The 16,606-nt window shown below is 44.4% G+C and overlaps 1 protein-coding gene across 1 annotated transcript in view; it reads right to left on the bottom strand.

The window, feature by feature from the left end:
* The window catches only part of MBD5 (methyl-CpG binding domain protein 5), a 92,221-nt gene that overhangs the window by 25,654 nt on the left and 49,961 nt on the right, over positions 1-16,606 (bottom strand). The window contains exons 6-7 of the mRNA XM_088474873.1: positions 14,251-16,320; positions 107-430 (exon numbers count right to left, since the gene is read on the bottom strand). Of these exons, the coding sequence (XP_088330999.1) occupies positions 107-430; positions 14,251-16,320 (2,394 nt within the window). The remainder of the gene's footprint in view (positions 1-106; positions 431-14,250; positions 16,321-16,606) is intronic.

Here is a 16,606-nt window from a genome sequence, read left to right as displayed (position 1 = left end):
AATCCTTACAAGAAACTTAAGTTGTAGAAAGAGTTCTCCACAAGTAGTCACAGAGACCGTAATGAGATCATCATAAAAACTGGAGAAAATGGAGGAGGAGACTTACCTTCTCCCATTGAGGGCTGCAGCATATGCATAATGTTCTGATTCAGGAGATGCTGCTGATTTAGAGGCAACGACATTGGCAGAGAGTTTAAAAGATTGGAGTTGACGGGTCGTGGAAGGTGGTTGTTGTTAGTACTCTGTGCAAAGTGGTTAGCGTGCTCTGATCCCGCAAATGGGAAGGAATTGCCCATTGGAAGATGGTTCTGCATTGGAGTCCCAGATGCTGTGGTGACGATTACGCCGTCTTGGAGAACAGATGTAGTCTTTGTGATGGCTGGCTGACCTGCTCCGGCTATTGCTACTGATGACAAAGGTAAGGAACCTCCTAAGACACAAACATGAGGTCAGATGTAAAATGTATTAAAATTGACAAAACATGGAAGAGTATGTGTCTTCTACATGCTATAAAGACTGCCACTTTACGTGCTAAACAGATTGTCAATGGAGCCTCTCAAAGCACTGTCAACCAGTGAATCTTGAACATTAGTCATGAACCCTGCTTACGTAGTGTCTTAGTCATGCAATTCATGTCCAGTGAACGGATAGACTGCACTTTCAGTATTGCTGACACGCAACATGCTAAGCACACAGATCACACTGGAAAAAAAAAAATGAAGGTATGTGTTGTCCGGGAGGATTGTTGGTCTCTTTCAAATAGAATTTAATTAACTGGAATGAGAGAGAGAGACCATAAAAAAGTGGTATTGAATAACTAAGAGGTTTTTAACATGCGCCAAGAGGTTCTGTTTTTCCTAGCAGCTACAGAAAAAGGGGTAGTCAAGCCCTTGCAAACACATAAGATAAGAATAAAGTAGCTCTGAGATGAATGACAATTTACAGTAATTAAAAAAATAGATTTAAATTTAAAAAAAAGCAGTTGTATAAAACAATATATGTGGGCATGAGCCTCACCCTCGTTACGGTCTATGCAAATTGTGCCTGTTCCTATAAACCCTTCCGGATACAATAGGTACACCAGTCAAATAGCAATTAATGCCACTCATGTTTAAGAAAGCAGAGGGACTGTGCAGTAAAGTTACCAAGTCATTCACCGATAGAGGAATGTTCCTATTAGCATAGAGTCCATATGCAGCATTTGAAGTCCTCAGAATGTACGGTGTATGTGTGCGTCCGTCCAATGGAAAGCAGATAGAAAAAGGTCCCAAGTCGGCATGAGTTTTTGTGGTGGGTCTGGTAAGTTGGCCCAGGCTTTTGCAGGATACCAGTGGCATCAACTTACCGGACCCACCACAAAAACTCACGGCGACTTGGGACCTTTTTCCACCTGCTTTCCATTGGACGGACACACACACACACACACAGTACATTCTGAGGACTTCAAATGCTGCATATGGACTGCATGTAATGGTATGGCATCCGGCACCATTTTATCTCTGGAGTACATCTCTTAAAAAGTGCAATAATGTCTATGTACTACACCACATCTGTTCCTCAGTCACTTTCCCAAAAGGAGGTCAGATCCTCTGAACAGGCATAAAATCAGTGTTTTAGACCACACTTGAAAATGAAGATTCTGCTACAACTCCAAAAATATGCAATTAACTTCTCTTTTGCTCATTACATAAAGGATATCCCATGCATAAAATGGATATATCTAATCCACCTGCACTCCAGTCAAATTCTGTTCGTAAACTCTGAGCACACAAAAGTAGGTAAAGAAAGGTTGGAGTTAAGATTTTGTGGAGCATAGGTGTGTTGGTCTCTGGGATAGATATCTGTGAGCCATGCAATATGTCACTCATATGTACGGAATCAGTATAAGATGCCGGCGGCTAAACAGCCGCTGGTTCGAATACCGACGTTGGAAGGCTGAATGTTAAGAATTTGGACAGATGCAGGTAAGGACCCTAACCCTCCCTTAGTGGTGCCTAACCCTAACCCCACCTTCCCATAGCCCAATACTAATGCTCCCCGAGGGGTGTCTAACCCTACAACACTGTGACTGCTATTATTCCACATTCTTGTTGCTTGTGATCTTTGAGTAAGCTGAACCAATGCAGAAAATCACACACACGCACACACCAGAAAGATATAGGGAGGGTGAATCAGATAAATGCGGTGCTAAATCTGCTGTACATCAAGCGAAGATTTCTCCCCCAACAATCCCATAGGGCAGAAAAAAAAACCAAAAACACAGCTAACATTCTCAATCTTAAAGAATAAACAACACAAACAATATAGAGAGAAACACCTCATGGTTTAATCTCCATGTTTACATTTGTATTTCAATTCAAAACCTCCAGTCCTATTGAGATGAGTGGAAGAAAGACAGACTTAGGGCCAAATATACAAGTTGAGTCTCCCATATCCAAAATGCTTGGGACCAGGGGTATTTTGAAATATATTTACATATCATAATGAAATATCTTGGGGATGGGACCCAAATATGAACAGAGTTGCACTTATGTTTTATATACACACAGCCTACAGATCATTTTATACAATTTTTTCAATAATTTTGCTGCTCAAACAAAGTTTGTGTACATACATGAAATTCATTTAGGTTTCATATACACAAAGTCTGAAGGTAATTTTATACTTTATTTTTAATAATGTGCCTTAAACAAAGTTTGTTTACATTGATTCATGAAAAAGCAAAAGGTTTCACTATCTCTGTATTTCGGAATATTTGGGTGGGAGTTTAGAAAATGTGAGTTTAGCATTACTCTCACATTGGTCGCGTTTTATCTTCATAATCAGAAAACATCTGGATGACCGTTTAAATCGTGAGTCTAAAAAGATGAGTTTGCATGTTCTCCAATTCTAAATACATTGGCAGACTTTAAAAAGTGTGAGAGATCACTGCTAAACTCTCAACCAATTATATTTAGCCCTTAGTCTCTGTGGTGTCACAAGTGTCATAAAATGGTGGACGAGACAAAAAAAAAAAAAATCAGTTGAAAAAGTTAACTCTCTATTGCCTATTATTGAACAACTTCTGACTGCTCAAGCATCTTCAGCTAGTGTACAAAGAATTTAGTTCATTTGACGCAGACTGGGAACTGAAATGGCCTCTAAACTAGTGTTTTTATTCAAAATGTTTAATGCCAGTGACATTTCCAGCTCTAATGCGTAACTCCATTTTTGTGTTTGTGTGTTTCTTTGAAAAGTGCTTTTGCAGGTTTTAGTTATGTTTAGTCTAAAATTGGTTTTATTGAAAGATGTCAAATAAATCATATCAAACAGTAATAACTTTGATTTGTTAATGTTAGAAAGCATTAAAATGTGATTTATCAAGGTTTCACAGTATTAATAGAACAAGCAGGATTAAAAAATTTTTGGCATTTAAACATTAATGCAAAAATCTGGTTTCGAAAAAAAAAAACAGAAAAAACAAAAAACAAACAAACAACCTGTTTATTTTTTCCAACCCTGATTCAACAGTTTAGTCAGGGATACAAAAGGCTTGATTGACTGAAGCTTTGGATTTAAATGGATTGATTTCACCATTTAAAGCCTGTAGAGTGCTAAAGAATTATGGTATTAGTTAGTTTTAAAATATATGATATAATAAGACAAATATTGAAAGTGGAGCACTCATTCTGAGATGCTGGGAAATTACCCCAATGTTTCACATATGCAGCTCTAAACATTTACTCAAATTTGATCAAGTGCTGAATGGTTGGAGCCACCCCACATGTACAAACTTAAAACATACCACTGTGCTCGGCTCTCTGGCCGATCAGCATATTAGACTCGTAAAACCACTGAGGACCCTAATGTATTAAAACACCAGAGGCCGCATCCAATTATCGTTGCGTGTGGTTGCAATGCGTGGCTGCGCACATAACAGCTTAATATAGTAGACCAAAATTGGTGGCAGTCGCGAGGTGCCGGAGACACAGTCATAACACTGGCACCTTGTAGCCATGGACGCTGATTGAATACCTTCCCAATGAGCTACATTCAGAGTTGGTCTTAAGTCCCTGTTGCTCTGTGTGTGGGAACAACTTGCGCCCAATTTTTTGAGTTGCATGCAGTCTCATATGTACTTTCACTTGTGTTTGGGGAAGCAAAGAAATTCCTGTGTAAATGCTGTATTTTAGGAGCAGGTAGACGGTAGTCAACCACATGTGCAGGAAATGTGTCCGATTTTGACTTGCACAAATCTTTAACATACGACTATTAGGAGGCATGTCTTTGTGCACCTCATAGGCTTGGTGCTAGACTCCAAGTTGACGACAGCTTTGATATTTTGGCCTGACATTTTGCACATTTAAAGCTAAAACATACCTTAACATACAACAGAACTTCAAATAAAAAGGTGCAAAAACATGTATCAAAGTATTTTTTTTCATGGAAATTGACCCAATATTTACATCTAACTGTAAAACAGACCCTAAAAATCTTCAACTATTCGGTTTTAAATTTAAAAACAATGCAATGGAGCCATATGGCCTATATTCAGCTGAAAGGTAAACACCCTGAAATTCTCCTGTAGAATTTCTTTGTAAAATCTAATAATTAATTTTTCACTTAGTGCAAGATACCCAGAACCCAAGGCTGCAAAAAAGGCCAGAAAAGCCACCTACATTCATGTATCCATATATAAAAGGCTACTGTTCATTTTAGGGTCTTGATCGGGCAGGGCGGTGATCAAGACAGAGGGCACATCTTTACACATCCGAAAAGGTAGTTTGGCCTCATGGGGGAGGGATGTGGCCATGCATCACACCCCCCTTTCATCACTTTAGGGGGCGTGTACAAGACTCCCTTAGATGCTAAGCTGCCCCCAAGCTCTCCTGCACTGCACAGTGCTCTTCCCCAACCTTTTACCCCCATATACTGTGGCACTCACGTTGGGGGATGCATTGGCACAGTGGGAGGCAGAGTCAGGCTGTGATAAGGGTAGGGCACATATCACCATTTTGAAATCAGGAAGGGCATGGCGCCCCGCTAAAACAGCCTATAAGAGAGACCGGTTACCACAGGCACGGGGGAGAATGAATACAACTGGCCAGTGTGGCTAGTTTGCATAGCAAAAATTAGATTTAAATTTTGCAGAGCAAGATCATTAAAATGAGATGGTGTGAAAAGGGCGCATTTAGGGGCAATTCTTGCGAAAATAATCTTTCCAAATAATTTTTAACCCCAAAAAAAGGAATATATAAAAAAAAAAAAAATGGGATTTTGGTACCTACCCGTAAATCCTTTTCTCTGATTCCACAGGTGACACTGGAGGTGCTTACGCTTGGGTATAGAGGCGTGGATAACTGGAGCCGGCACTTTAAATAATTTAGCAGTGTGAAGCTCCTCCCCCTCTATGCCCCATCAGCCCTCAGTTTAGAAAATGAAGACCGAGAGGAGATGGAGAACAAGCGGAGTAAAAAGGGAGAGAACACACAATAATCAAAACATACAACATATGGAACAAACTGAACAGGCAGGCTAAGAGCGCAGAGCTGGGCATCCAGTGTCCCCTGTGGAATCAGAGAAAAGGATTTACCGGTAGGTACCAAAATCCCATTTTCTCTTTCATCCACTAGGGGACACTGGAGGTGCTTACGCTGGGGACGTCCCAAAGTTTTCCCCACGGGCGGGAGCGCTCTGCGGGGCCTGCAGAACAAAAACGGCCAAAACGGGATGCCAAAACCGCGAACGTATCAAATTTGTAAAACTTGACAAACGTGTGCACAGAAGACCAAGTGGCCGCACGGCACAACTGTGACGTGGAGGCTCCCCTACCGGCCACCCAGGACACACCCACAGAACGTGTGGAATGAGCCGAAATGGACGAAGGAGGCCGGCGTTCGGCACCAACATAAGCCTGATGAATAGTCAGTCGGATCCAACGTGCCAAAGTCTGCTTAGACGCTGGCCAACCCCTCTGAACCGCATCAGAGGAAAAAAAAAAGTGACTCAGACTTACGGAGGGAAGCAGTCCTGTCAACATAGATCCGGAGAGCTCTAACCACATCCAAGGTAGAAGAACCACCAGAGTCCTCCACCAAAGACGGTACCACAATAGGCTGATTAATATGAAAAGCCGACACTACCTTGGGAAGGAAGGCGGCTACCGTCCGGAGTTCCGCCCTATCAGCATGAAACACAAGGTAAGGTGGCTTATAGGACAGAGCACCCAATTCCGAAACTCTACGAGCCGAAGCTAGAGCCAAGAGAAGGACAGTCTTCCAAGACAAGTACTTAATATCAACCTCTTCCAAAGGTTTAAACATGGACGACTGAAGAAACAAAAGCACTAAGTTCAAGTCCCAAGGAGCAATTGGAGGTACAAAAGGAGGCTGCACCCGCAAGACCCCCTGAAGAAACGTCTGCACCTCAGGAATGAGGGCCAATTTCCGTTGAAAGAAAATGGAAAGGGCAGAAAACTGCACCTTTCAAGTTCCAAGACGAAGGCCAGAATCCAGACAAGTCTGAAGAAAAAGCAGAAACCTGGACAACCGAAAAGTCCTAGATGGAAGATCCCGACTGGAACACCACGAGATATAAGAACGCCAGATGCGGTGATAATGCGCAGCAGAAACTGGTTTCCTGGCGCGTAGCATGGTGGGAATGACAGAGTCTGGGATTCCTCTGCGTCTTAAGATATCGGTTTCAAGAGCCACCCCGTTAAACGCAGTTGCGCTAGGTTGGGGTGTACTAAAGGACCTTGCTGTAGCAGATCCAGGCGCAGAGGAAGGGGCCACGGATCGTCTGACAATAGGGACCGAAGGTCCGCGAACCAACTCCTCCGAGGCCAGTTTGGAGCCACGAGAATGACAGAGGCTGACTCGTGTTTTATCCTTTTTAGCAGTCGAGGAAGAAGTGTTCACTCCCGATGACCGAAGTAGAGCAATCATGACTGACATGAGTTTGGTGAAGATGCGGGGAGCCGAGGATAACCCGAACGGCAATGCCCGAAACTGATAATGATCCTTCAATATGGCGAAACGCAGAAAGGCTTGGTGTGGTTCCCAAATGGGAACGTGGAGATAGGCATCCTTAATATCCATGGATAATAGGAACTCTCCTGGTTCTAAGCTCGCAATAACAGACTGCAGAGACTCCATTTTGAACAGATACATCTTCAGATACAGGTTCAATGACTTGAGGTTCAAGATGGGCCTGACCGATCCATCCGGTTTAGGTACTACAAACAGGATTTAAGTAAAACCCCATACCTCATTGATGTTCTGGAACTGGGACTAGCACAGATACTACTAAAGACTGGATAGCCTCCTGTAGAACCCTGGCCTTGTCTGAAGGTATTGGCAGACTTGTAGTGAAGAACAGAGGTGGAGGGGGGACCTCGAACTCTATTCGGTACCCCAGGGAAATTGGTCTGCGGATCCACGGCTCTGGAGATGTCTGATTCCAAACCTGTTGAAATCTTTCCCACTGTAGGTGGTCCTAGGTGGGACGGAAGACAGTCATGCCACCTGTTTTTCAGCTGGCTTAGGCTCCTGTCTACGTGCAACCGAGTGTGGGCGACCTCTACCGCTGCAGCCTCTTGCTTGGGAGGGAGCACCTCTGGCTCTACCACGAAAGGAATGGGGCGCACGAAAGGAATTAAAGGAAAGTCCAGTGTAAGATAGTCTGGGAGCCGGTGCAGTTGACGGGAGGAAGGAAGACTTACCACCCGTGGCCTGGGATATCCATTTGCCTAATTCTGGGCCAAACAGCATGTCGCCATTGAATGGTAAACCCTCCACCGTATGCTTGGATTCTGCATCCGCATGCCAGGCGCGCAACCAGAGGGCTCTGCGGCCAGAAATAGCAGAAGCAGATATGCAAGCACTAATCTGACTGATATCTTTTGACGCTTCTCCCAGGAAAACTGCAGACTCGCAGATATGTTCAGCTAGTAAGCGTAACTCTGCCGTAGAAGTACTTGAGTCCAAACCTGTAATCAACTGGTCAGCCCAGCAAACCACCGCTTTGTTAACCCAAGCAGTAACAAGGGTGGGCCTAAGTTGAGCACCAGCTGCGGTATAAATAGATCTTAGCGTTGTCTCCAATTTACGATCCGAAGGATCTTTTAGTACTGTAGCTCCCGGTACTGGGAGCGCTGTTTTTTTTAGAAAGACAGGAGACGGACGCATCTACTGGAGGGGGTGTTTCCCATTTCTCCATCATGGTTGATGGAAAAGGGTAGCTAGAAGGAAACAGTCGCGGAATTTGGAACAGTTTATCCGGTTGCATCCAGGCCACTGAGAGCTGCTGTTGAAGTTGCTGTGAGAACGGAAAAACCGCCGAGCTCTTTGGTTGTTCATGAAATAATTTACACTCCTGGGATGCAGGAATCACATCCTCAGGTAAGTTAAGGATTTTTCTGACCGCCAAAATTAAAGATTCCACCCCGGGAGAGGTGGACTCTAACTCTAGAGGGGTATCGTCCTGTAATGCTGCCTCCAATTCCCCTTCCTCAGTATCCTCCGTAGCGAGGAATTCCTCGTCAGACTCTTCTGACTGGAGAACAGTCGATAAAGGACGCTTTTGTGTCGGTCCCTGTAAGGAAGTGGAGGGTGCGGACACAGCTGTACCCATTACCTGTTCCAGGGTGTCTACAGACTTGGTTAGCCCAGCAACCGAGGGAGGCTGAGACTTACATGCCTCAGCTAACTCAGACGTTAAATCCGTCATTACTCCTACCACGTCAGCGGCCCATGTAGGCGCAGGTGAGGCAGTAATAGCCATAGGTGGATCAATTGCTATACAAGCATCACATAACGTGGACCCAGCAGCATGCGGCTTGGATAGTTTGTTGTTACACCTAGAACAAACAAACATCTTTTGAGACGCTTTTGTTCTGTTTGACATGGATACACACAGTCACCACACACAGAGGGACAGAGTATATACAGAGGTAAAGAAAAACAGAAGGCTGGCTTGGGACACAGAGGAGGAGCACACCAAACTCCCTTCCCACAGATCAGATTCCCTGCACCCCCAGTGTATTATGCACAGCCTCTGCTTAACTTATAGCTGCTATAGCCAGGAATGGGGAGCCAAAGAATCCAGCCTTCAGATCTGCTGCACTCTTCCTGTATAAGGGAGAGATGCAGGCATTTAAGAGTTAATAAACGGCAGCCACGCTGGTTTTTTTTTTTTCCTACAGCCGCTTGCCGCGCATAGGAGAGAGCCCGCGCTGATTAGGCTCCGCCCCCTTCTTCATGCCCTAAGGGCTCCATTATGGCTACTATGTCTGTCCCCACCCTCCCCTCCGCGCTACCCGCATGTATCAGCGGGGAGAGGGGAGAAGCAGGGGGCCGCATGTAGCGCTGTGTATCTCTAACACAGCGCAGGGCAGCGCTGACAGCGGGACCTGCAGCACTGTCTAACAGCGCTATGCACAGCAACACAGCGCAACATGCTGTGTCAGCGCCGGGCAGCGGGGGCAGGAGCCGAGGGATGCGCAGCTTGTTACTCACTGCGTGTCCCCAGAGAGGCTTCTCTCGGCAGGTCAGCAGAGTCTTCTTCTTGTGTAAAGACCTGCTGTAGCGGTAAGGAGCTGTCAGGAGCTCTTGTAATGAGCCCTGTGCACTCCTTCCTGGTGTTTGCTAACACACCAGGGCGCCAGGTACCCGGACCCCACCTTTTAGATAGGTAGCGAAGGGTACCTATAGGATGTGTAAAAGATGCTTAAAATTAAATAAAATAAATGTATTTGCTGGAGCACAGCATAATGTGACCAGCTCCTAGTAGGCACATTTTCTAAACTGAGGGCTGATGGGGCATAGAGGGGAAGGAGCTTCACACTTCTAAATTATTTAAAGTGCCGGCTCCAGTTATCCACGCCTCTATACCCCAGCGTAAGCACCTCCAGTGTCCCCTAGTGGATGAGAGAGAAAATATATATATATAAGGTGCTATATATCCCCATAAAGTCATTCCATGTCAAGCAGGCCAGGGATTCCAACCTGACCATCTCAAATTTTGATAACATTTTACATGAAGGTTGGCATATACTGTATGTCAAACTAACTCTGGAAATTGTTTTAGTTCACAATATGCAATAGTAGCAAAACTGGGGGTGGGTACAACTGTCATCGACTCTGCAGTGCACAATCAGCAGGTGGGGGCGATGTTCAAAATTGGTCCACTTCACATGGAATGACCATATATGACCCATTAATTTCTATAGGCCATTTATTTCAGTAAGGTTGAGAACTGCATGTAGAATCTACAATGAAACAAATGGGCTATAAAACTGAATACATCACTGTACATCACTGGTAATTTGTTTTCCTTGCATGAACAAAGACTGAACTAATCACAATTTATGTGATGAAATCAGGCAGTCCCCAAAAATTCACTGAAAATCACAGCTACAAGGGGAAAGAGCTTGTGACTGGCTCAGCGGACAACTGCTTTTTATTGTCACCTGACGTGGAGCACACTCTGTAGTGGGTGCTCTGTTAGGAGCATTTGACATTTTTAGTTTTGTTTTTTTAATTCCGGTGGATTAAAAGAAGGATTTTCCTGTGAATCAAAAGAAACTCTGTTTTGGTTATCCCATTCGTTTAAAAAAAAAAATATATGGACATTTCCCATTGGATTAAAACATCACTTTTGGGATTTTGTTTGAATGGCAAATTCAGGATACTTCACTTTGAAATAAAAGAAAAAAAAATGCAAGAATTTACAAGTGTACCTGAAAGTATTTTAATTTAACTTTATTTTTGAAGTGCATGTTTTTATCCTAAATATGTAGAATACAGGAGATTTAGGGACCCTTAACATTACAGTGAGGAAACATCTGTACGCTAATAGCACATATTTACACACTACAGGCTATCAGGGATTCACTTTTTAAAATTAACCAGGTCCTGCAGGACGCACTGTATTGCAGCCGGTCATTAACAATCAATGAGACCGACAGCATCTCCTTATCCAATAGCCGCCTGGGGCCTCCTGGTCATGTGACGCCACCAGGCTCCCTCACCTGTTTCCTCATGGATCTCAGAGTATGGTCAGCCCCTACTGCCTTGAGGGAGGCGGGGCTGCCATTTATCCCCGAGCCTGCAGTCTCTCTCTCTCTCTCTAGCCCCCCCTGCTTCAACCACTCCTCTGGGCTCCAAAGGGGAGGAGAGCAATGCTGTTACTACGAGGGCATAGGCATTATAAGCAAATGCCTAGGGGCGACTGGAAAGCCCAGGGGCTACTGCCCCCCCGGCGCTACGCAACCCCTCCCCTCAAGTGTTCCAGGGAGGAGGCAGGTCCATATGGGATTAAAGTAAAGAAAATTAAAAAAAGATTAGGGGCACCCCCTTATGCAATGCCCCCTGTAGTGGTGCCCATATGCAGTGCCCCTTGTGCCCCAGGAGAGGTCCCCCTTACGCAGGCCTCCAGTAGTGCCCCCCAGTAGTGGTCCCCCCCATGCAGTGCCCCCAGTAGTAAGCCCCTTATATAGTGCCCCCAGTAGTAGTCCCCCCAATAGTGGTAACCCTTATGCAGTTTCCTTTAAATAGTGGCCCCAGTTGTAGTCCCCCCCTCTATTCAGTACCCCCACTATTGCCCTTTATATAGAGCCCCCAGTAGTGGTCCCCAGATGCAGTGCCCCCAGAGGGGTAGGGGGCACCAGTCAAAATTTTGCCTAGGGCATCAAATTGGTTAGGGCGGCTCTCTATGAGGGAATCACACTGGCACCTGCTGTCACCGGGATGCCGCACACTACTCTGGCGCTGAGGAAGAGGCAGCTCTCGGTAAGTAAAAGACCCGGGTGTGAGCATGACAGAGAGGAGGGGGGTGGGGTGTTTGTGTGTGTCTGCAGGGGGTGGAAGCTGTGCAGCTGCAGGGTGTAGGGGCACTGTGGAGCTACTGGTTTTTGAGCACTGTGAAGGTCAGTTACAGGGGATCCTATCAGAAAGCGCCCTAGTAGGCCTCAGGTCCACAACACACAACACTGCAGGCATACACATGGCCACTGTAAACACGCTTACTGCCACTACACTTGCCCTCTCTCTACACCCAGAACTGTCACAACCGTTATCTGAATATACCTCCTCCCTACCCCCAGCTCTAGGAAATAGTAGCGCTAATCAATTCAACGACATGGAATACATATGGTGTCATTTGTCACTTTTGGACCTATCCAACATCGCATCAATCTTTGCCTGAACTAGCCTTTGGGAATATTAGGACTCAAATCAGGAGGGGTTCAATACCAACAGTCTCACTTGAACATCCGTTGTTTATGGACACCGCACATTTTGAGGACCCATTCATCTGATTTGTTTAATAACATTTCTAAAGGGACATCCTTCTAGCGACAACCAGGATCGTAATCCAGTGGACAATTCTCCCACCAATTCAGTTGATATTTCTGTGTCCCCCATTAGATGCTGCATGTGAACAAGCTCAATATGGATTTTGATGTTGTGGGTGAGTTCTCATGCTTCTATATGTCACAACAGAACTGTGATTTTTCTTTCCTTGCTACTGTCAAGTGAACTTTTTATTCATTTAATTATTCAATTAATCAGCTATTAAATAAACATTCTGAATGTATGACACCATAATGTTGTCAATGTAATTGAATTGATTAGCACTACTATTTCCTTTCTATGTTTGCATGTGACAGGGACTGACTAGCCCTTATATCACTAGCTGCTTGGTAAGAACCACTCATTCCAGCGCCTGTTTCATACCCTTCTGGTTATACCATTCTTTCCCGCTCTACCTGCTCTTACTCCCCTCCAACTTATTTCTGCCTTTACTCCAACTGCTGCTTGACCTTAACCCCCTTTACCCCAGCACAATCCCAAATGCTGCCAGCCCTTACCACCCCCCCCCATAATATGTGATGGACCCAGAAACTGTGGAGTAGGACCCCAATTTGTTAAAGTGAGGGGTCCCAGGGACCCACAATTTTTTATGCTCAGAGCGATCACTGTACCTACGCTTCTGAGATGGCAGGAAGAGCACAAGTGTGGCTGATAGTTTTTGCGGCCGGAATGGGTGGTGTGTGTCTGTCTGTCTGTCTGTGTGTCGTGACCAGTAAAATTAGGAGGGGCATTTCGATGTTTCAGAAAGTTGAACTTTTGATGCAACATTGACACTTCTGCTTAGTGCACATCGTCCGGCTCTTCCTGCCTCTCTGCACTACCCTGCCTAAAGAGCCCAATACAGAAGTTAGAAGTAACCATACTTTGGATTAATCCAAGCTCAGAACATGAGTAACAGAAAATGGTATTGTACATAAAATCTATCCAATATACTCCATAAAGTTGATTTTGTTACACATTTGTTTGAAGAATTGTGAATACAATATGAATTTACTGGTAATGTAAGGAATTCTGATGCCAAACAGTCCTTGAGGTCTATTTAATAGCATGGTACAAAGAATTAGGATGATATACTCTAACCCATAACAACCAATTAGCTATTTGTTTCATCCCCGTGTAGACAGACCAATGACAGCTGATCTCCAATTGTGCTGTGGGTAATGGAATATGCACTCTACATGTACTACATTATGACATTTTTGCTATGAAATGAAAGCACAAAGATGTGTCCTTGCTGAACTAGCATCAATAAGCCACACAGTGCAATATGCCTGGCATTAGCGAGACACTAGATCCTGTGCGACTCTGCTAGTGCCGGGCATTTTTTTCGCCTGAAGAGTCTAAACGGAACTTGGCATGGAAAACCGCTGCGGCATCATAGCACTTCGCATGCTGATTCGGAGACTAAGTTGACGCCTTTTCAGAAAAAAAAAGCGCCTGGCGCCAGCAGTCTCACGGGACCAGCCGCACAAAGAGGGGCTGTTTGCCACGACTGCAGCAAAGACGAGACATCTGTACAATTTGTTTCATTTTTTTTTTTTTAAATACTAACATGTGACAGACCACAATTGTAAAACACAACTGTATATGCACTAGATAAATAAAAAGGTTAATAAATAAAAGATTTACATTTCAGAAACATCCTGCAATGAATCACAACTTCTGTTGGCCTTACCCTGACAAGTGACAGAACTGCACATCATATTTTTTTTCCTTTTTTATTTTATGCTACAATGCAACAAGAAAAAAAAACAACACATAAATAGAGGACATGAAAGCAAAAAGAAAAATCCCCCAAATAAATATATTCATATTAAATATATAGTATACACATAAATAAAATGTAGACTGTAGAAACTCAGGCATACACAGAAGCATACTCAAGTGAAGAGCATACCTGAATCAGAACTGTTACCAATGCTGTTTTGTAACATTGGTATGGAGGATGATGTCTGGATTCTTGACTGGTGTGGGGCAAGATGTAAAGGGTTCCCTGGATGGGGTAGCATCCTATAACTACTGTTGCTTTGCATCTGGTTGAGGAGTCCAGTGAGATGAGCATTAGAAACTGGAATGCTGCTATGGACTAAGTTACTATTAGGATTTTGGCAGGAGACCCCTTCTCCTCTAACTGGTAAATTATGTGCCATGGAATTATGTAGATTACTAGAGTTCAGGCTGTTGTCATAATTCAGCTGGTTGGCAGAGCAAGGCAAACTCATGTTTGAGTCCGGAATGGTGCCGCTATTGCTGTTCATGTGAGAGTTCTGACAACTCATGGTTTGGAGGAGTTGTGACATTGAATTAATTGGAAATGAATGTTGCCCTTGTTTCCTTAACAGATCTGCTCCAGGTTTTTGTAGGCCAGAATTATCCATGGGTGGTGGCTTGAGTAGATTCATCACTGTTGTTGCAGGTTGTTTTCTTTTTCTTAAGTCCTTTTGCTGAGACATCAGCTTATCTCTCAGAGCTGCACGGCCACTCTGTCCCTCTGCCGGTGGTAGCAGTACGTTAGAGGATGGGGGAAACATTGTGGGTAAAGTGCTATTTCCTTCATTGCTGCCACAGCTGACAGCAGTTACAGAACTGTTATTACTACCAGCAAGTTTATTTTGATTTGCTAGCTGTGCTTTGGCTGCTGCTGAAAGTAAACTGCTTGCTGGGAAAGAGGCGGCATTATGCTGGTTCAAGATCTGATTTAAAGGCAGCCCCAGCAAACCCATCTGATTCTTAATAGGAGTGTTACCAGCCGAAGATGGGGGAAAAACGGTGTTGTTTTGAGGGTTTAATACATTGCTCATTCCAGCTATCAATGGGTTATGGGTGTCTTTGTAGTGATGGTGTCCATCATGCTTAGTTGACGGGCTTGATGGCATGGATGGTCTAGGAGAGCCCATACTGTGTCTTGGAGAGCGTGGTGGCACTTTGAGGCTACCACAGGGAGGTTGTGTTCCTAATGGAGGCACCATGAAGTTTCCATGATCGGATGATGTGGAAGAAGAACGTGATCTTTGGGGAGACACCTCAATCCTTCCAATACCGGGTGCCAACGTGTGAACTGGGGAAGTTACTGGTGATGGTGATAAAGATGTAGAGGCTGGGTGTTGAACTCTTTGAACATGATTACCATGATTCATGTGACCAGGTTTGACAGTTGGCAATGGGAGATTGCTTGGCAAAGGAACAACAGCAGGTGGCATGTTTACATTCATCACAGGTACCTGAGAGTGAACATTTGGATGAAATGTTGTAGTGTTCATTACAGGGTTTTGAAGAACTGGTTTACTGGGGATGGGGTCGAGTATACCAAGTGGATCTTTTTCTGAAGACGTTAATGGCTTTTTCTGAAGAGCACAAAGCGGTGGAGGAGGAGGTGGCGGAGGAAGGGGTGGTGGGGGACCTTGTGTTGCTTTATGGTGAAACATTGCACGTGATATATCCATGTTGGGTGGATAACTGCAAAGGGTTTTCTTCAACACTGGGCTAGTAAATGTGGGAGATAGAGGCATATTCGTCCTTCCAGCCATAGCACACGATGGCTGCACAGGGGAACCATGCAACATAATTGATTGTGGAGACATGGGAGTCCTGTTTACATGAATGGGACTGGAATTGGGTAGAGCATGGTAGATGGGATTGTTCCTTGTAAATGCGTCAGGACTTCCCAATGGATCAGTCCTTGTAGAAGGAGATCCATCACCATATACTTGTGACCCAGATGAAGCTGGACTTGGCATGCCTCCATGGCCCCCACGAAATGGCGATTTCTGTCCATGCTTGCTGCTACCCAACCTTTGCCGTGGATACATGGAATGAAGGTCATGCGGCTGAGCTCCCACATGTTCTTTAACCATCAATTTATATGGGTTTTTACATTCTGGCAGCACAGAACCGACAGTGTCATCATGTGATTTATTCCTTATGGATCGTGGGGTTGCTGCCCGCGTGGAAACCACGGGAGCATAATCTGCATTACAAAAAACAAAGATATAAATAAATATATTACATATCAGAACAATGAAAATAGTTCTGCAAAACAGGTTTTTAAAATTAGCTGGGAGCTCACTGTAGAGGAGAGGGTTGGGTAAGGAGAGCATCCAGCATTTTATCTGCTCACTGGCCAGGAGCGCCACACATCAAATACAAATATTTACCTTCTGTAATAGGTACCATCTAACATTTCTGGTACAACTTTCCTTTCGAATGTAGCAACTTTACCCGTTATTTACATGTAAAGTTCTTGATTCAGGCAC

Source organism: Taudactylus pleione, unplaced genomic scaffold (genome assembly GCF_031769625.1).
Source record: "Taudactylus pleione unplaced genomic scaffold, aTauple2 ptg000156l, whole genome shotgun sequence".
Taxonomy (NCBI): Eukaryota; Metazoa; Chordata; class Amphibia; order Anura; family Myobatrachidae; genus Taudactylus; species Taudactylus pleione.
Note: the sequence above shows the minus strand (reverse complement) of the source record. Positions and strands in the feature narration are given on the sequence as shown.